General features: G+C 41.8%; 1 protein-coding gene across 1 annotated transcript in view; it reads right to left on the bottom strand.

Moving 5' to 3' along the window:
* The window catches only part of Kiaa1210 (KIAA1210 ortholog), a 39,934-nt gene that overhangs the window by 5,620 nt on the left and 12,173 nt on the right, over nucleotides 1–22,141 (bottom strand). The window contains exons 5-9 of the mRNA XM_048335324.1: nucleotides 19,002–19,154; nucleotides 12,656–12,844; nucleotides 9,491–9,599; nucleotides 2,575–6,834; nucleotides 836–999 (exon numbers count right to left, since the gene is read on the bottom strand). Of these exons, the coding sequence (XP_048191281.1) occupies nucleotides 836–999; nucleotides 2,575–6,834; nucleotides 9,491–9,599; nucleotides 12,656–12,844; nucleotides 19,002–19,154 (4,875 nt within the window). The remainder of the gene's footprint in view (nucleotides 1–835; nucleotides 1,000–2,574; nucleotides 6,835–9,490; nucleotides 9,600–12,655; nucleotides 12,845–19,001; nucleotides 19,155–22,141) is intronic.

The following is a 22,141-nucleotide window of genomic DNA, read 5'->3' as shown; positions in this document are numbered from 1 at the left end:
GGTAGACATATATACAATACACAGTGTACCAAAAACATATACAGTAGCCACGTGGCCTACGCCAAAGGAAATTCACCTAGGGCTTTAAATGTAATGTCAGCAATAGGGTTTGCTTATCCTTGTCTTTTTTTTTTTTTTTTGCGTCCTGGGCCATGGACACAGGGCCTGAGCACTGTCCCTGGCTTCAGTTTTGCTCAAGGCTAGCACTCTGCCACTTGAGTCACAGCGCCACTTCTGGTCGTTTTCTGTATATGTGGTGCTGGGGAATCGAACCCAGGGCCTCATGTATACGAGGCAAGCTCTCTTGCCACTAGGCCATATCCCCAGTCCCTATCCTTGTCTTATATGAACGTACATACATAGTAATACACTGAGAGGTCTATTTTTGACCTTTATATGTTGAGTAATTGTTTGATTTTAGTTACATAATGTAGGGTCGCTGACCCAAACTTCTGGGCAATACCATTTGAGAAGAAGTTTTTGGTTTCACAGACCTGGTCTCTACTGTCTCCCCCTCACCCCACCTTAACAGTCATATATCAGGGAGATCATGCCCCTTTGTTTTCTGTGTTCTAGGCTTGTCTCGCTCAACATTATTTGTTTAAGTTCTGACCATTTCCCTGTGAATACCAATATTTCACCATTTCTACAAATCCTCCTTTCTTGATGAATGCTCCCAAAGAGTGGTGGTGCATGCATGTCTGCCATAGTTCCCATCAGAAGCCTAATCAGTGGCTCTACGAACCTTGTGGAGCATTTTCTGGGATGTCTCACATTCCACCCTATATGGTTAGGCTCTTTAGACATAGCTCTCAGCCATGTCTGCAGCTCTCACCTCTTGGTTAGGTTCATTGGTCTCAGTCTTCTCTTCATCTGTGTTAGTGATGTTTAGCTCTTTCATAGAAATGAAGGATGGAAAATTCCTCTGTTTCTGCTTTGCCATGGTAATCCAATCTGGCTCTAGAGTCGCCTGATCTGACTGCTGACCAGGAAGCTTTCCTAAAAAAGGAAGGAAAGGAATTATGACCTAAGCAAGGCAGGCAAGCAGTTGAGCCTGATTGGGACTCCACAGTAATGTCCAAATTACATCCTTAGTAATTGACAAATGAAAATGAATAGTTTTCAAGTATAGAAGGGCTCCCTTATTTTATTCTTTCTCTACAACCTGGCAAGGCAAGAGTCCCTCAGGTCATTAAGAAGCCATACTTAAAAGTAGGCATAGTGTCCCTGTCCTGTTATTGGGCCCTTTCCTTCTATTCATCCCTCTTCAAATCCTCAAATTAAAGGAGGATAATAGTTGTCAGTTTGGCTGAGAAAGTTCCCATGAGGTCATAGGCTCAGGTCCTTGGTGTCATTCTTTCAACTTCAAGGAAAATCTTACATTCTTTTTTTTTTCCTATATATGTGGTGCTGAGGAATCGAACCCAGGGCTTCATGTATATGAGGCAAGCACTCTACCACTAGGCCATATTCCCAGCCCCATCAAGGAAAATCTTGTGGAATTTAGTGTAAGTATGTGACATCATAGCTGTGCTTAGACAACGTGTGGGTAAGAGTGAAGGTACAAAGGTTTTTTGGAGAGAATAGTGCTCAGAAAGTCACCAACTACCACGTGCTGGGTGCTCACACCTATAATCCTAACTACTCAGAAGGCTGAGATCTGAGGGTCACAGTTTGATGCCAGCCTGGGAAGGATAGTCCAGGAGACATTTATCTCCAATTGACTACAAAAAGCTAGAAATGGAGATGTGGCTCAAGTGTTAGAGCAGTAGCCTTGAGCAATAAAAGCTTGGGATATCACCCAGGCCCAGAGTTCAAGCCCCAGGGGAAAAAAGCCACCAATACTGGATTCATGGACATTTAAGGTAGTGAGGAAGCTATGGAAGTCGAAAAGTTTATAGCAAAAATTCACATTTCAACCTATGAGTCTGAACACAGTGCTCCTAATGAATTGGCTGCTAGTTATCAACAAAGTGGTTTAGGAGCACAATAGAGACAAAAGTATTTTTGAGAAAAGTATATGATTCCACCCAAAGTCTATTGTATAGAGGGTTGGGAGAGAGGGAATGTGGAGATAGTCATATGTCCATTATGGAATGTGGATGCATGACCAGACCTGTGCCCTCTTGGGAAAAGGAAGACTCAAAACAAGCTTTCTCCAAATTATTCACCTACAATATACACTCACTCTGCTCCCAAATCTACAAGGCAGCCATTTAAGAACAACAGTGTAGCTGGGCACCAGCGGCTCATGCTTGTAATCCTAGCTGCTCAGAAGGCTTAGATCACAATTCAAAGCCAGCCCAGGCAGAAAAGTCCCAGTGAGACTCTTATCTCCAATTAACCACTCAAAAACTGCAAGTGGAGTTATGGCTCAGTGGTAGAATGATAACCTTTAAGCAAAAGAGTTCAGGGACAGTGCCCAGGCCATGAATTCAAGTCCCACTACCAAGAAAAAACAAACAAAGAAAAACAGTGCAGTAGACATGGTTAGTATAGGCATTGAAAGCTTTGCTTTCTAGTTCTTCCCTCCAGTTGGAGGGAACATGCCAACTGGAGAGAGAAAACTCTCACCTGGGGCCTTGAACACGAGTTGCTTCTTAATCAGGCCTTCAGACTTGGGCGTGGTCTGTTGCTTCTCTGCAGAGTTAAATGTTGGTTCGAGGTTATCTGAGTTGTCAAGATGGTTCGGAGAGGCATTCCTTCTTATTTTCTGTTCTTTGTCTGCAGAGGATGAAGGTGGGCCTAAGGGCTGTAAAGGAAGCTCGCTAACATGATCTTGTTTCTCACTCATATATTTCGGTGAAGAATGGATTTTTCTCAGTCGAACTCCAAAGATGTTTTCCACATCATCCATTTCATTGGTGGAGAAGCAATAGTTGTCATGATTTTCATTGCCACAATGAAGAGTTTCCTCCTTTGAGTAAATGTCTAAAGTATTGAGCACTGTCTGGGAAGGATGCACAATGAGCTTGGCAGGTTTGCTCATGGGAATCAGGAGGTTCTTAAGGAGCTCTTCAGGGCCTTGGCTGTATTTCTTACTTTTCTTTGGTGAAGACTGGCTTTTCTGCAGGAACCAATTTCCTGAATTCTCAAAAGTAGCACTCCTGAAACTTGTGGAAACCTGTTTCCAACATTCACTCTTTCCCAAAGCCTTGGGAACATTCCTGGAAGGCAAGAGCTCCTTCCGATTATTGTGTTCTCCAGCAACACTCACAGAACTGGTGGATGCCATGGATGGCCAGATTTCAGATACTTTCCAGGTTTTGAAAGGGTAGGGAGAGAACAGTGGCTCATCCACCCTCTTCCATTCTTCAGGCAAATTGACAGAAAAGGACACATCTGGCCTGTACTCAAGTTTCCCCGTGGCCTTGGAAATCTTTCTGGCAGGAAGGAGCCTTTTAGACATGCTCCTCCTCACAGGAAAACTTGCTGAATGGGAGAAGACTTCTTGTGTGTCTTCAGGCCTGGCCAAGGACTGTAGTTGATAGTTCATATGCGGCTTCTTAAAGGAAATGCCTCCCTGAAGGGCAGCATTTTCCCAATCAGAGAAGACCTGGTGCTCTGCTTTCAGCTTCAGTAAAGATTTAGAATGATGGTTCGATGCCCCAGGATCCACATACATCTTCTCCTCCCCGGTAGGGCTTTCAGAAAAGATCTGCTGTGCCATAAACTTCACGAATGACTGTGAAGGATCCCGGCAAACCTGTGCTTTTCGAACAGTGTCTTCTTCCACCTCCCTACTCCCCAGATGGGAGGATAGTTCCTTCACTTTAGACCTGCGAGTGAATGGAGGAGAATGCTTAAGTGGTGACGACTTGCCATGAATGAATTCCTCGAGACTCTCGAAAGCAGATGTCACTTTTGGAACATCACTTTTCCCAACAGATGGAGAGAACTGTCTGGGAAACTCCAGCTCCTTAGAAAAGCTATGCATCTTCACAAGAGCCTCCTTATCAGGGGAGACTTGAGGCTCAGATTTAGGGCTCATGCATGATTGGTAAACGTATCTAGGAGATATGGGTCTCACGGGACCACTCCATTCTGCAGAAGCAGCCATCAAACCTGAGGACATGTCGTGCTTCACCTTGGGTCTCATTGGGGGCTGAGAATGATGTCGGCGAGGCCTCAACTGCATAGGAATGCTTCTCTGGGCTGCAGAGCTTTCTAGACACTCAGAGAGCCGATGCTTGAAGGTAGCCTTCATCCCAGGCTGTAAAGGATATTTCAGTGGTTTTGATTCCATGAAACTGCCCCATTGGGCAGAAGAGCTCACAGGCTCTGAAGAGACGAGTGGCTTGCTGGCAGATCTCATCACAGGCTGAGAAGGCATTCTAAGTGATGGAGAGCCCATAGAATTTTCCAGCTCCATAGCAGTATTCTCTGGACCTTCAGACACTTGGTGATATGGAGAAAACAACCGTGTTCGGGAATAGCGTCTAGAAGCCATGGTCTCCATTGCAATGATCCCTTCCGCCTCAGCATTTTCTGGACAAAGAGAGATGTGTTGCTTAAACTTACGGTTCATCCGTGTTTGGAGAGTATAATTGGCAGGCTTTGGCTCCATAGGATTGGTCCACAAGGCAGAGGTACTCCCAGTGTCTCGCATCATCTGTGCTTGGCAGTTCGGCCTCCCAGAAGACTCCAGAGGGTACCCGGTGGGCAATGGCTTGGTCAAAATGGGCTCTTCAGCAGCGCTGTGTGGGGAGGAGATTGGTGGGTCTGTGTGACTTGGTACTATCTGGGAAGAGGACTTGGAATGGTCCACAGAGATGATCTTCTCAACAGCAATAGCCTCTAAATTCGTCATCATACTTGGGTGAATTTTAGGCTTCTTAGGGGGTTTGGGAGGAATTTTAGAAGACAGTGACTCTGTAGAAACACCCCTTTCAACAGCCTTGTTTTCTGGAACCAAAGAGACTTGTTGCTCCATTGGAGGGGTCAGCCATGGTTGGAAAGAGTCCCCAGAAGGTTTTGGTTCTACAGCAATGCAGCTGTCCACAGATGCGCTTCTAGAAGCTACAGATATTGGTTTCTGGATGAAGGGTCGCATGGAGGAATGTTTAGGAAGCAGTGACTCCATAGAAACTCTCCTCTCAATCACAGCACCCTCTGTACGCAAAGACACTTCTTTCTTGACTAGTGATTTTGGCAAGGACTGGGGAGGCCATTTGGGAGATTCAATCAAAGCATTCCCCTCACTAACAGTGCTCGCCACGCCTGCTGGGACTTCCTGCTTGGCTGTGGGTTTGGTGATGGGTTCAGAATGAGGTGTAGGAGGTGAGGTGTAGATAGGATCAACTTCTCTCTCACTTGTAATTTCTGGAGTTGAGTTTATTGGCTCAAGATTTTTCCTTGGCCACTTAGGAGGCGCTTTAGGAGCCACTGGCTGCTCCATCATAATGCTCCATTCAACAGCCACCTTCTCTAGATCTGACTGGAAAGAAGGGCTGGGAGGGATTGTCTCCACAGGATCTCTCTGCTGAATAATATTCTTTTTAGTGGTCTGAGACGGGTGGCTAGGAGGCATCTGCTTCACTGACACATTGCACTCTTCTTTAGGAATTTTCTTCGAAATGGAAGATGTGTCTGGTTGGTCTCTGGGCTTCTTCAAGCTCTTATCAGCCTGTTTGAGAGACAGATCTTCCTCCGAGCTGCTCATATCCTCAGCACTGTTATACTTTTCCACATAACTACTGGGTTCCATGGTGAGTTCTTTGTCTTGTAAGAACTGGAAAGCAGGTCTGGGAATCAGGTGCGTCTTCGAAATGGAAGTCACACGAAAGCCTTTGGATTCAGAGGTTCCAAACTTCTGGGATGGGTAAGATGGATTGAGAACCACTCGCTCAAACCTACTGTCTATTTCAGAAATAGTATTTAAACGTGAGGCGCTTTCATCTTTTGGCTTTCTCATGAACTGGGAAGAATAACCGACAGTTGCCTTCTCGAAATTGCTGAATTCTTTCACAGCATTTTCTGATGTGGAGAAGACTTTTTGGTCCCCTTTAAGTTTCCACAAGGAGTGCAAATGGTGGCCAGGAGTTTGCTTTTCTTCCAGACTGTTCTCATCTGAATAACTCTTCAGATTTGTTGAGTCGTTTTCAATGCTCTTGGCCTCCAAGGGCTGAGGCAGCTTCTCTGTAGAAATGCCTCCTTCTGAGCCAGGGCTTGCCATGCCTGGAACATTCACTGAGAAGACCTGGGCACCAATTCCACGAGATGTTTCTTTGCAGATAGTTGGGGCACCCTGGGCCCGCTCCATTTTGCATTGAGTATTTAGGCTGGAAGCGCCTTTCTCTTCTGAAAGCAGCTGCATATCTGCTGCCCTGGATAGTATGTTCTCTTCTTGGGCTGTAGGGAGCCTCTCTGCCAATGGCAAAAGAGAAATGCTGACTTCTTTCTTCTTGGCTCCAGAGGCTTCATCTTGAGGGTGTTTTGATAGATCACTACCCATGAACTTGGTGTCTCCAGCTAAAAGTTGTGGTTCTGATGCTTTTCTGGCTTCCAAACTTGCTTGAGCACTTCCCTTTTCTATATCTCCTTTATCAGCACACAGCTCTATGCCTTGTTTCTCCAAGGGCTGCTGCCATAACAGGCACTCCTTCTCACTCTTATCGGAAGGTGAGAACTCAGTGATGTTGCCGAGATCATGCAGTAGATTGGGTAGTCTCTCTCTTCGAAGTCCATATTCCAGTGTTGGTTTTCTTCTGTATTTTTTCCCACCTGCTGTTGACATTGATTGGACTTGATTCCCAGCAGCAACAAGATTTGGAGCTGGGTCTGTTGTTTTCTGATCACACGTATCAGTTTTATTTGGTTCCTTGCTAGAGGGACCTGTACCAAAGAAGAGAAACAAGGGCAAAGAGAAAGACATGTGTTTTAACATTTAGATTTCCTAAAACAGAAATACTTTGCTCTGGCCCAGTACATACATATTTGCTATCGAATTTTCACTAAGAAGAAGCAGCTATTTAGAAGACAACACCTTGGTTGCTATCAGTTTTCTTTTGAGTTTCTTAGTTTTTTGTGTATGTGGGTACTTAACTTGCTTATTCAGCTGGCACTCTCCCACTTGAACCATACCTCCAGCCTATCATTTTGCTGGTTAACTGGAGAAGAAGTATTGTGTACTTCTCAGCCTCAGCTAGCTTTAAACCCTATTCCTACAGGTTTCAGCTTTCCTAGATAGCTAAGATTGCAGGCATGAGCTACTGACTGGAAATTCTTCAAGGTGAATTTCAATTCTGTGAACTGATTCCAGAATTGGATCATCAACATTTTATCACTAGCCTAGTCCCCTCTTAGGTATGAGATGTATCAAAAAGGAAATTCTAAATGTGCAACAAGGATTATCTCTGAGGAAACTGACTGAGGCAGGGGGAAGGGAAATTCTTACTTTCTGATGACTATTTCTATTTTCTACTTAATGTTTGCCTGAACTGCTTGAAATTCCATAACATGTGTCTGTCTCCTTTGTTTAGAAAGGTGTAAATAGGAGTTATCAAGGATGTAGGATCATGGGCCCCTTTCTTCTGTTTTCTACCTCATGTATTAAAATAATCTTGTGTACTACACAGAAAAAGCAATTCTTTTAATACATGCAAAGCAATACTTGAAACGCCTTAGCAAGTTCTTAGGCCCACAGCCTTCAGGAACAGCCTTCAAGGTAGCAAGTGTGTGGAGTACTTCTCTCTTCAGTGGTATACTTTCTAAGGAATTGTTTGATCCCCAGATGGTGGGGCCCCTTTCTGCCTTTCTTCCCTCAGCAGCCACTGTATGTTTAGCGCCATCTAGTGGTAACATGTATAACCTACAGCATTGAGAATAAGCGGTTGTGCTCCCAATCTCCCTCATCATATGCAACTTCAGAGTACCTGCTTCCCACATGCTTCAGCTGTTTTCTCCATGTATAAAAGGGACAACTATTTAAAGTGAATAAAAAAAATACTACTAATTTAGCTTTTGTTGTTTCCTTCCTTCCATACTATTTCTCTCCAGGAAAATTTTTGTGGTTTTGTTTGTTTACATGGGGAAAAAATATGCTTAGGTCTATGCTGTCTTTAACCCTATATGTGAAATCTTTTGTGATAAAATTTAAATAACTGTTCAACTTAATTTGTGGAACGTGAATTTTGCTTTTAAAAAATCAAACATTGGGGCTGGGGATATAGCCTAGTGGCAAGAGTGCCTGCCTCGGATACTTGAGGCCCTAGGTTCGATTCCCCAGCACCACATATACAGAAAACGGCCAGAAGCGGCGCTGTGGCTCAAGTGGCAGAGTTCTAGCCTTGAGCAAAAAGAAGCCAGGGACAGTGCTCAGGCCCTGAGTCCAAGGCCCAGGACTGGCCAAAAAAAAAAAAAAAATCAAACATTGTTTGCTACTCGTTTGCCATTAATTGAAACCAAAATCTATATATATATATATATATATATATATATCCACAAACACACAAGGAGGGATTTTTTTTATCCTGCTGGCATCCACAAAGCCTTTTCTCTGTACTATAAGAAGAAAGGAAACTTTAAAACAGATGTATTTTTGCCAGGTACTGGTGACTCACACCTATAATTCTAGCTACTCAGGAAGCAGAGAGTGAGAGGATCAAAGTTCAAGGCCAAACCTGAGGAAAAAGAAACAGTACATAAGACTTCTATCTCAATAGAAAAAGTTGGGTGTAGTGAAATATACCTGTCATCTCAGCTTCAGTGGTGTCAATAGTATATGACAATCCAGACAAGCCTAGTGGAAAAACTGAAATTCCATCTCAAGAATGACTGGAACAAAAAAGGCTAGAGATGTGGCTCAAATGGTAGGTTTGCCTAGCAACCATGGGACCCTAAGTTCAACCACAGTACAACCAAAAAGAAATCTTTTTTAATCTTTTAGCCAATACTATTGTTCCCCTCTGGTCCTATTGCTGAAGAAAATGATGATGAGAAATCAGTAGCTGTACTCTGGTGTCTTGGCTCATAAGGAAACTCAGCATTCAAGCTAACCTCAGAGAGGATTAAACACACAAAGAAAACATCTCTCTAGTTGGAAATTCATTTTGAAGTCATATACATGACCCACTATCTAAATACTATACATATCTTAATTGTGTTTATTTGGTAGTTTATGTAGAGAACTATGGATGAACTACCTACATCTTCAATTAAAGACTCCAAGGGCAACATTCCAATCCAATTCTTATTCATAGCTCTGAGCACATTATACTGTGCCTTGAAATTTATAGCATACATTTATGATTTTTAAAAAATTTTTTTGCCAGTCCTGGGGCTTGAACGCAGGGCCTGAGCACTGTCTCTGGCTTCTTTTTGCTCAAGGCTAGCACTCTGCCACTTGAGCCACAGCGCCACTTCTGGCCTTTTCTATATATGTGGTGCTGAGGAATCAAACCCAGGGCTTCATGTATGCAAGGCAAGCACTCTACCTCTAAGCCACATTCCAAGCTCACACATTTCTGAGTGAAGGGGAAAATATGCCAACCTCCATTGCCTTTTTTCAGCTTCTTTTGGGCAGCTTCTTTTGCTCTGGCTGTGTTCATTTCTTCTTCAGAAACCAGTGACGGGATGGGCTCCTCCTGCTTGGGTTTCTGCTAAAAGGGAGAAAGAAAGAGCTGGAATCTGATCTGTTCACTCTTGGCAAAAAAAGTCATTCAAAATAATGATAATGGATCATTTACAAAGACATGGAGGAACCTGGAAAGCAATTATGTTGTGAAGTAAGCCAGGCCCAGAGAGCCAAAGGAAACTAGAATTAGTTCATCAGTATATAAGTACTTTGGGCATATGTAAGTGCACACAAGTGCATTAACTGAAAAAGGTATATTCACGGGAGAACTTAGTATAATTCCTTGGAAAGGCACCATCGAAGCTCAACAAAATAAACACCAGGAAACGTGTCCTTAAAAGGGGTTGAGAGGGATCAAAGAGAAGTAGATAGGCAAATGAGAAGAAGAAAGGGGGGAAATGCAGTCACTAATTCAATGCATATCCTACAAAATGAAGAAAAGTGATTGGAAGTGGGGGGTTGGGAGTTGGGAAGGAGGAGTGGAATGATCATAGGGGTGACATTGACCAAGATGCATTGTAAACTGCTTTGTTGGGTGACAACACCTTTGTACAGCTACCTAAAGATAATGCTGTTTTTTTAAAAGTCATTTAGTTGTGTCTATAAAAATACTAGTAAGGAGAAATGTTCTTTCCATGGCATCTTATAAGAGGTCCCTAGGGATCACTACTGAAAATGATTCATCCACACCTGGAGTTGCTCCTCCTGGAGCAGCATGCTGTAGAATTATTCTGAAAACACCTCAGATACTACCAAACCCCAGTGGAAAGCCATACATCTGCAAAATGGGTCTGTTGAGCCTGACAACATTAATGTCCCTGGAAGCATTGGGAATCTAAGATTTGCTTTACTGGATTATGAACCAAAGTCAAACAAATCCTGTTTGGCTTCTCCTTGGGCAATGAGAGAAAGCATGAACAAAAGAGAGTGGGGGCTTTCTAATGAAGAAAGACAGGGAAAAAATGATGAAGAGTTAATCCCTTATGCTGAATGCATTGAAATTAGTTTAGTGTAAACAGGGTTTTCAGATAGTTACAGTCAATTCTGGAGATGTCAGAGTAGCAGTGGATTAAGAAATAATTATCTGCAACTTGCTTAGTGGAAGTCCTTAAGAGAAGTATCGAAAGGCAGATGTATAACTCTATAACCCCATTCAAAATGGCTGTGCAAATAAACACAAATTGAAATCATTTACTTTTCAGTGAATGAGGTCAGAGAGATGTGGGTTCAAATCTCTTCTTCATGTACTTGCTGTGTAACTTGGGCAAGTTATTTTCTGACTGAAAATCCAGAGTCCTACTCGGACTTGTAGATCTAAGAAATACCAGAGCAGGGAAACGTGGTAGAAGCCCCTGTGTTATAAGCAATCTTAGATCTTCTTCTATTCATCTAAATGGCAAGGAGAAAGCCACAGGGACAAAGTAGCCTTCTCAGAAGGTTCTGCTCCCATCAGAAGGTTCTGCTCCCATATTTCCTCATGAGTCTATACAGAAGGAAGAATGGCAGAAGGATCATGTGAAGTTTTCCTTCACCACCGTACCCTACCTCCCAGGTTTGTGAAGACGTGTCTAGGGAGATAATGTACATATAGGGGTTGGTATCTAGCAATTGGTCACCCCAATTTGCTTGAGAGCAAATCAAGGATTATTTCAGAGGCACTAGAAATTTTCGCATAGGTCCTTTGCTCCCCCAAGTTTTTTCCCCATTTGCATTATGTCGAATTTCTAAAAGACTGGGATGTCTAAGGAACAGACAACATTGTGGACATGGAAACAGAATGATCTGGAAGTCAAAAGACTGGGTTCTAGTTCTAGGTCTACTCTTATATGACTGCTTGACTGTGGACAGGTACCTGAATTATTTGGACTTTAAGATTCTTTCCCGGAAAATGCTTGTGCTACACAATCATGGCATCTTTTCCAACTGATGTAAGGCCTTTTATTTTTAGCTCAGAATCACTGAGGAATTGAGGAGCTGACCGAAGTAGAATTTCAAAGTCACCAACACATCCTTTTGAACACTAGGACCTTTAGAAGTCTTAAGTGACAAATCTTTTATAAAAGCAAGGTGCAAGAAACATAATCTAATATTTCTCCATGAATTAAACAAATAATGAACACAACCTCTTACACTAGACTAGAATACAGTGTGGCTCTGAGGAACCTGCTGGGGTGAGCAATGTTCTGACCATCTACAGTAAATACCTCCAGCTTTTTTTTGTCCTGTGTCTCTAGGCTCTGTCACTTCTCTTTGCTGTCAGATCTCTATGTCTGATCTGTGGCCGTACTTGGGATGGACCCTAGGGCCTCGCATATTCTAGGCAAGCACTATACTATTGAGCTACACCTCCATGCCTTCTTGTGGTGAAATATATATATATATATATTAAATAATATAGTATATACTTAATATATAAATCATGATATATTATATAATGAACATCATATATCATATATTAATGAATAATAAATATATAATACATATTAATATAATGAATAATAATGCATTATATATGCATACACACACATATAATGGTTTTGCCTAAGTAAGTCTGTCCTTGCTAGAAAGTCATGTGGCAGAAATCTGTGCCATCAATGCGGAGGTCTTTTGAAAGCTTACTGCTGACTGGACTACTTGGAGGTGCTAGAAGCCTGACTTCCTAATAAGGGGAGCAGAGTTACAGTTTGTGACTCTTGGGTCTCATGTGATTAATAAGTAAATGCTGATGTGAGCTAGGTTTGCATATCCTCTATAATGGAGGGCTGAATAAATGCCCTGATGTTAATCTAAGAAGCAGGTTCTTGGAGTTTCTGTTGCTGTTTCAGCTTTCTTCGGTCCCTTCTGTATCAGTTCCTAAATGTACAAGATGCAAATTCAACAGATACAAGTCCTCTTATCCCTCTTGGGGTGTCAAGACCAGGCCAGTGTCAGGTTAATTTTGCCATCCTTGCTTGGTGTATGGATTTCCTAAACCATATCATTCCCAAGGAGTGCTTTGCAAAGGTTGAAATTCATCTCTTATTTTTTTCCCCCTTGGTCTCTTGAATTCCTCCCCCCCACTTGGTCTCTTAAAAAACTTACAACTAAAAGACTCTTCTTCTTTTGTTTTCGAGGATTTAAAGCCATTTTGTGTCTAGCAGCAGAAGAATCCAAACAGCTTTCGTTGGTAGCTGGGATGCTGAAGTCTGCATGCTGGTATGTGTTGCTTGGACAGGAACAGGGGCCAGCGGCCTGTGAATGCTCATGCTCAGGTAATGGTTCAGAGAGGCTCTGCAAAGAGTGGAAAAAAACAAGTGAATCAACCTATGTGCTGTCACTGGTCTCAAATTTAGAAATATTTCTGCCTGAAGAATTCTTAATGGGCCAGGTGCTGGTGGCTCACACCTGTAATCCTAGCTATTCAGGAGCTGAGATCTGAAGATTGTGGTTTGAAGCCAGGCCAGGCAGGAAAGTCTGTGAGACTCTTATTTCCAGCTAACCAGCAAGAAGCCAGAAGTGGAGCTGTGGCTCAGTTGTAGAGTGCTAGCCTGGAGCAAACACACATACACATGAACACACACACACACACACACACACACACACACACACACACACACACACACACCACAGTGTCCAGGCCCTGAATTTAAGCCCCAATGACTGACACATACACACACTTCTTCCTGAGGAAGAAATCCTTAATGAACTACTACCTCCTTTCCCTCTACTGCTCCATGGACTCATTAGAAGCAAACCGTACTTGGACTGCTCCTCTTGTACATGAAATTAAGAAACAGGAAGAGGGCTGGGGATATAGCCTAGTGGCAAGAGTGCCTGCCTCGGATACACGAGGCCCTAGGTTCGATTCCCCAGCACCACATATACAGAAAACGGCCAGAAGCGGCGCTGTGGCTCAAGTGGCAGAGTGCTAGCCTTGAGCGGGAAGAAGCCAGGGACAGTGCTCAGGCCCTGAGTCCAAGGCCCAGGACTGGCCAAAAAAAAAAGAAACAGGAAGAAATTCAGGTTTCTCAAGGTGAAAGAGTTTACATGTTTTTTGTCTCATATTCCTTCTTAGTGATAGGAGGGCATCAGACTGGAGGAAGACACACAATCCGTGTAAGTGAAACCCAGTAGGTTGGTAGGATTTCTACCCGGGATGATTGGGTGGGGGTGGGGGGGAATCATATTGGAAGATGGCCTGATTGTGAGTTAGGTTTTCATAGAGAGCATACTATCTTTATTTATAGTTACTTCTTATAGGGGCAAGGATGATGGGAGGTCCTTGAAGAACTGAGAGTTTCTACTTCCAATGGGGTAGAGTTCCTACTTCCCTGTCCCCATTATTGCTAGCCTCAGTTGTTCCAAATTATTTGGTTCTGGTATACCAAATTGGATTCCTTAGTAGGAACTTCAAAATGTTCTCCTTTGACTTATGGGCCGTAGAATTTCTGTTTTGTGCACATCCTCGGGCTTGAACTCGGCCTGGGCACTGTCCCCGAGTTTCTATTGCTCAAGGCTAGTGCTCTACCACTTGAGCCACAGCTCCATTTCTGGATTTTGGGGGATTCATTGAAGGTAAGCGTCTCATGTACTTTTCTGCCCCTATGGGTTTGAATGGTGATCCTCAGATCTCATCCTCCAGAGCTAAGATTACATGTGTGGACCACTGGTTCCCAGCTACTAAGTTATAATAAGTTAAAAAAAATTGAAAGCATGCCAAGTATCTCCTCTGACAAAATTAGAATGAAACTAAAAATCAGTAACAGAAGGAAAACCAGAAAAGTAACAAATAGGTAGAAATTAGCCAATAGGTTAAAGAAATCAAAAGTAAACCAAAGTTAGAAAATATTTTGATATGACTAAAAACTAAACAAAAATATAATAAATCTTATGAAATATAACAGTACATGAGTATGTTAAAGAAAAAATGATGATGACAGATTTCAAATCAGTAACTAGCCAAATCCTCAACCTTAAGGAACTAGAAAAAAAACCCCTAAAACCACAGTTGCTAGAATAAAGAAAACAATATAAATTAGAGCAGAAATAAATGAGATAGGGGAACAGAAAAGCAAGAGATGAAATTAACCAAGAAAAAGAAATGCATTCTAAGCTGGGTCCTGGTGGCTCACACGAATAATCCTAGCTACAAAGGAGGCTAAGATCTGAGGATCATGATTCCAAGCCAGCGTAGTCAAGGAAGTACATGAGACTCTTATCTCCAATTAATCACTAAAAAAACAGAAGTGGAGCTGTAGCTCAAGTGGTGAAGAATTAGTCTTGGGCACAAAAGCTCAGAGACAGCACCCAATGCCCCAAGTTCAAGCCCCTGCACCAGCCCCCCCCTGCCAAAAAAAAAGGAAAGAAAGAAGGAAGGAAAGGGCTGAGAATATTGCCTAGTGGCAAGAGTGCTTGCCCTGTATACATGAAACCCTGGGTTCAATTCCCCAGCACCACATATATAGAAAACGGCCAGAAGTGGCGCTGTGGCTCAAGTGGCAGAGTGCTAGCCTTGAGCAAAAAGAAGCCAGGGACAGTGCTCAGGCCCTGAGTCCAAGGCCCTGGACTGGCAAAAAAAAATAAAAAGGAGGAAGGAAAGAAAGACATCCAAACTGAAGATGAACAAATAAAACTCTACTCACAAAAGACAGAATTCTATATAGAGAACATTCTAAAGAATCCCTACAGACTTATTATAGCTAGTTAATGAATTCATTAAAGTTAAAAGATACATGATCAACATAGAAAGATCAGTTATATTTCTATATCCTAGTAATAAAGGATACAAAGAAGAAAATCAAGCACACACTTCCATTTATAATAACAACATAAACAACAAAATATCAAAGAATAAATTTCACCAAGAAGGTAAAAGACTTGGACCTTATAACTACAAAATTTTGTTGAACGAAATGTCAAAAGACTTAGATAAGTGAAAAAATATTCTATGTTCATGAATTTTGAAACAATACTTCCCAAAGTTATGTACAAATTGAATTTAATCTCTATGAAAATCCCAATAGTCTTTTATGAAGGTATAGAAAAGCTAGTCATAAAATTCATATGAGGGCTGGGAATGTGGCTGAGCAGAGTGCTTGCCTTGCATGCATGAAGCCCTGGTTTCAATTGCCCAGCACCACATATACAGAAAATGGCCAGAAGTGGTGCTGTGGCTCAAGTGACAGAGTGCTAGCCTTGAGCAAAAAGAAGCCAGGGACAGTGCTCAGGCCCTGAGTCCAAGCCCCAGGACTGGAAAAAAAATTCATATGAAATTGCAAGGGACCCTGATAAACCAAAGCAACCCTCAACAAGATCAAACTTAGAGGGCTCATACTTCCTATTTCAAAAATTACTAAATATGGGGCTGGGGATATAGCCTAGTGGCAAGAGTGCCTGCCTCGGATACACGAGGCCCTAGGTTCGATTCCCCAGCACCACATATACAGAAAATGGCCAGAAGCGGCGCTGTGGCTCAAGTGGCAGAGTGCTAGCCTTGAGCAGGAAGAAGCCAGGGACAGTGCTCAGGCCCTGAGTCCAAGGCCCAGGACTGGCCAAAAAAAAAAAAAAAAAATTACTAAATAATTGCAGTAATCAAAACACTATGGTACCAGTAATAAGACAGACATATATGTTAATGAAATAGAACTAAGTTCATAAATAAACCTATTCAATTGATTTTTCAACAAAAAATAAGTAAATTCCGTGGAAAAAGTATTAATAGTCTTTTCAACAATCATACTAAGACGAAGGCAATTACCACATGCAAAAGAATGAAGTTGCACCCTTATTGCTCACAATATACAAAAATTACCTCAAATGGGTGAGAGGTAAAATGGTAAGACTCTAGAAGAAAACATAATAGTGATGGGTAATAACAAAAGCAAAAATAGCCCCCAAAAGTCAAATTTGATTTCATCAAAAAATTTAAAAAGTTATTCATCAAAAACAACTCTGAGTGAAGGAAGGGGCAGATAAAGGAGGGATGAGTGAGAATGTTGAAAGGGATGGCATTGATCAATATATAATGCATTCATAAACTACTTTGTTAAATGACAACTCATTTGTACAACTACTTAAGAACAATAATTTTTTCAAAAGGCAACTCACAAACTGGAGGTGTGGCTCAAGTGGTAGAGACTCGTCCTAAACAGAAAAAAAAAGGCAACTCACACAAAGGGGAAATTATTGAATTCAAAAATCACATATCTGATAAAGGTCTTATATCCAGACTATATAAAGAACACTTACAAGGTAAACAACAACAGGATAAACAATCCAATTAATAAATGGCCAAAGGACTTGAATAGAAATGTCTCCAAAGATACATAAATGGCTAACATCATTTACTAGGAACACACAAATCAAGAGCACATTTAAATATTGCTCCACAAACTCTATTGTTGACGTTATATTTAAAGTTCTAGGTGAATTTCCTTTGGTGTACGCCACGTGGCTACTGTATATGTTTTTTGGTACACTGGATATTGTATATATGCCTACCTGATCTAGGGAAGGGAAAGAAAAATGAGGGTGTAAGATATCACAAGAAATGTACTCACTGCCCTATTATGTAACTGTACCCCTTTTTCACAACACCCTGTCAACCAAATATATATATATATATATATATATATATATATATATTGCTTCACATTCATTACCCTGACTAAATTTTTCAAAGAAGAAAATAAGTATTGGCTATGATGTGGAGAGATCAGAACACTCATATATTGTTGGTAGAAAAGTAAAGTCATGAGGCTGGGAATATGGCCTAGTGGCAAGAGTGCTTGCCTCGTACACATGAAGCCCTGGGTTCGATTCCTCAGCACCACATATATAGAAAATGGTCAGAAGTGGTGCTGTGGATCAAGTGGTAGAGTGCTAGCCTTGAGCAAAAAAGTAAGCCAGGGACAGTGCTCAGGCCCTGAGTTCAAGGCCCAGGACTGGCAAAAAAAAAAAAAAGTAAAGTCATGAAACTACTGGGGAAACAGTTAGGTAATTTAACATACAGTTACCATATGACCCACCAATTGCACTTGTAGGTATATATATCCAGAAGAAATTAAAATAAATGGTCAACCAAAAATGTTATATGAATTTTCCTAACAGCCTGCTTAGTAGTGCTACAATAGCCAAAAAGTGACGGGATGCAAGTATCAATCAATGGATAAATGACTAAACAAAATGTGGTACAGCCATACAATAGAGTATAATTCAGCTATAAACAAGAATGCAGTTCAGATACATTTATAGTCATAGTCCACATCCATAAATCGATGAGCACCATGTACCTACTCCCAGTCTGTGCTTTGCCTTTGTTTCTACGTTAATTTTTCACAGAAGTGAAAGCTGCTGCTCTTAATCAGATCATTTTACATCCAAATAGACTTTTGTTCAATTGTTTTCATTATAAATTATGTTCATTTTCCCTTTTTAGTTCCAGAGGGAAATGATTTTAAACTTTCTGTCACTCTATAAACCCTTTTTGTTTTGCCAGTCGTGAGGCTTAAATTCAGGGCCTGAGCACTGTCCCTGGCTTCTCTTTGCTCAAGGATAGCACTCTACCACTTGAGCCACAGCTCCACTTCTGGCTTTTTCTATATATGTGGTGCTGAGGAATTGAACCCATGTTCATGTATGCGAGGCAAGTCCTCTACCACTAAGCCATATTCCCAGCTCCTCTACAAACCTTTTGAATCTCAATGAGAATGAAATACACACTGAGAATGGAAATGACATGGACACAATGTATTAATTTTTTCTGACTGTCCATGGGTATTATTTTGGTTGACACACCTAAACCAGAAAGACATACATGTGCCCTCTCATATATGAACTGATTTTTCAGTTCATAGGATGTGTGGCTATTGAACAATACTGAATGCCTTGATCTTTCAAATTTTTAGATTTGCAAGTACAGGGGATTTGCTTCCATTATTTTTATTTTCACAGAACACCTGAATACATACACACTAACATTTGTTTATAAAGAAAGCATATAAGTATTTATATTAACAATACAATAAATAACATGCAAATAAAATATATATGATAAATAATATTAATAATACGAATAATATTTATTTCCTCTATTATTTGTAAGTTAAGATGGTAATGGTTTGTAGAATGAGTGAAAAATGTAAACCACTATGTAAATCAAAAAGTCAAGAATGGCTGTACACAACCACTTTAACATTTTCCTAGTGTTGAGCTACAGCAAGAAAAAAAGGAACATAAGCCTGGTGTGTCAGTGTATGTGTGTAAGCACTGAGGGAACTGAGATAGGAAGATCCTGAGGGTGTTTTTTGGGGGGGAGGGGATGAAGATCCTGAGTTTTAAAACAGCCTAGGCTACATTGCAAGACCTCCTCTAAAAAATGAGTGCATGAAGAGAAATTATGGCTAACAGATAACCATCCCCAACCATTCCTTTAGGAAAGGGTTCGTACCTTCTTTAATGAAATCTTGTTCAATAACTGCTTCCTTGGTACGATCTGTTCTAGGTCATCATCAATCAGGGTTTCTTCCAGTTTCCGAGAAATGGTGCCAGATTGGATACGAGGTGGGCTGAAACTGGGTTGGCGCGGGCGCCGTGGTGAGACCTGTCAAAGAGGAGAATAGAAGGAAAATACTAAAACTGTGTGTTTTCTGCCAAGCTACTGCTATGTAATTGTTCCTTAATTATTGAAGGATAAAGAACCTATAAAGAAAAAAGAAATATATATTCCTGCCTAAGGAGGGAATCTCCTACCATGTTGCATTCCTCTAATAGTCACTGAAACCAAAGACAATTACCCTCTGCACATTTGCCAATCTCTAAACAATTTACTGGTCTGATCAAACCAGAATTCTGATTAATAGCTCCTTACTGATGCTAACTACAAATATTGCTTGGTTCCACCTTTTGTTTTACTTTGGGCCATGTTTTCAGAGGCTTGGTTCTTACAGAGGTGAGTCTTTGAGTTATGATCTAAGATTAATCCTAACCAGGTTTATTTTGTTGTTGTTGTTGTTTGTTGTCATGGGGCTTGAACTTTGGGCCTGGCATTGTCTCTGAGCTCCTCTTCAGCTCACGGCTAGCACTCTACCACTTGAGCCACAGCGCCACTTCCAGTTTTCTGGTGATTAATTGGAGATAAGAGTCTCACTGACTTTCCTGCCAGGCTGGCTTTGAACCACAATCCTCAGATCTCAGCCTCCTGAGTAGCTAGGATTACAGGTGTGAGCCACTGGCATCCGGTCCAGGTTTATTTTGTTTACAAAACATACAGATTGAAAACTAAGAGTATAGTATAGGTCAATGGCTTACCTAGTATGTACAAGGCCCTGGGTTCCATCCTCAGGACCAAAAGAAGATGGAAGGGAGGGAGGGAGGGAGGGAGAGAGCAAGGAAAGCAGGAAGGAAGGAAGGAAGGAAGGAAGGAAGGAAGGAAGGAAGGAAGGAAGGAAGGAAGGAAGGAAGGAAGGAAGGAAGGAAGGAAGGAAGGAAGGAAGGAAGGAAGGAAGGCTGGGCAGGAAGGAGGGTAGGAAGGAAGGAGGGAGGATAGGAATAGGCATTGGTCTCTGCCAAGTTCTGCTTGATGTGGATCAGAATTCCTCATCTTTAACGTATACTTCCTAAGCATCTACAATATGTTATACCTGGCTCCAGAAACAAGATCTACAATGAACAAAACAAGAACTTTTCTTTTATGGAACTGACATGGTTCTGTTGGAGGCTCTGCTTGGCTTAAGACACAGAGCCTTCACACACCGTAGCCAAAGAAAAAGAGCTGCCAATGGAGGCTAGTGTGACGGGGTTATACTCCTGGGGTTTTGCTGACTAGGATCTCCAATTCCCCCTTGTTACTGCTAAGATCCATTAGAGACTAGATAGGAGCTAGATCAACCATTCCCAACCCTAGCCCTAGTCAACTATCCCCAAATCCATCCCCCATAATAACTACAAATAATGAGAAGTTACTTTAACTTAGAGCATACAATGTGCCAGGTAGGAAAAAAAAAAACACTCCATAGTATCTCATTTAAGCCTCACATTTTTTGAGGTTGTTTTTGAAAACTAAATTTGAGAAATGCTGCAACTGGCTTTACTTCTTTCAGTGGTAGAATGAGCATTTCAAAGTCTGCCCAGCATTATAGCCTATGTTCTTAACCACCATGAACTCTTGTTCCTAACTATAGAGACCAGGAAAGAGGTCACAAACTGAAGACCAAGTTGGACAACTTTAAAGGCAATAACCAGAACATATGTTGTGCCTGCATCTTTAAGAAAGGTCACAGAGAAAATTGGACCTGAGGGCAATAAGAGAAATGGCTTTCCAGTTTTGATTTCTTCATTTCTTCCTTTTTCTTGTTTTAGTCCAGTCTTGGAACTGGAACTCAGGGCCTGGGCCCTGTCCTTGAGTTATTGTGCTCAAGGTTAGTGCTCTACCACTTTGAGCCACAGCTCTACTTTTTGGTAGTTGGTTGGAGATCAGAGTTTCATGGACTTTCCTGTGTGGGTTGGCTTTGAACCATGATTCTATATGTCAAACTCCTGAATAGCTAGGATTACAGGCATGAGCCACTAGCACCTGGCAAGTCTCAGTTTCTTAAATGACTGAATTCAATTTGATTCAACAGGACAATGCTAACTCTATACTGTTACAGCTTAATTATTTGTGCTTAAAGAGAACATAAAATGTCTTAGAGATTAATCTAGGCAGTCATAGTCCTAACACTTCAGACGGGACATCAGGTGACTGCCTAGCAAAAAATAAAATTGATGCAGGGCTGGGAATGTAGCTTAGTGTTAGAGTGCTTGCCTAGCATTCCTGAGGCCCTGGGTTCAAGTCTTCAGTACCACACAAAAATAAAAATAAAAATGACCTAGTCTCAATATTTCACACAAAACAGTGTATCAAAATTGCATCTCTCACAATCTCTCAGTTGTTCTCATACCTATCATGCATTAAGAATCCAGCTGGGCTGGGGATATAGCCTAGTGGCAAGAGTGCTTGCCTCGTATACATGAGGCCCTGGGTTCAATTCCCCAGCACCACATATACAGAAAACGGCCAGAAGTGGCGCTGTGGCTCAAGTGGCAGAGTGCTAGCCTTGAGCAAAAAGAAGCCAGGGACAGTGCTCAGGCCCTGAGTCCAAGCCCCAGGACTGGCCAAAAAAACAAAACAAAACAAAACAAGAATCCAGCCATTTCAAGGGACCCAGTCATAGGCCAATTGCACACTTGCCCCAGGTTCTATGGAGCCCTGGGTATCAGGAACCCATTTTATTTCTGTTTCCTGATGGTGTTTTGCTATGTAACCCGAGTGGCCTTGGACTCCTGATCCTCCTGCCTCTGCCTCCAGGGCGCTGGGATGACACTACCACCAGTAGCAGCATCTAGGACCCTTGACATAATGCTATCAACTGTTCTGCATTGAGGATCATCACCTTGGCATTTAAAGGAAGTTTTCCACACAGAAGTCAATCTGGTTGTATTGCTCAGGATTTATTAATGTCCTATGCTGTCTTCATCCCTGTTCCCCAAGGGAAGGCCCACAGGATCAGACCAAAGGTATGAAGTGGGCACCCAAACAGCATTTGAGAA

This window comes from Perognathus longimembris, chromosome 28 (assembly GCF_023159225.1).
Source record: "Perognathus longimembris pacificus isolate PPM17 chromosome 28, ASM2315922v1, whole genome shotgun sequence".
Classification (NCBI taxonomy): domain Eukaryota; kingdom Metazoa; phylum Chordata; class Mammalia; order Rodentia; family Heteromyidae; genus Perognathus; species Perognathus longimembris.
Note: the sequence above shows the minus strand (reverse complement) of the source record. Positions and strands in the feature narration are given on the sequence as shown.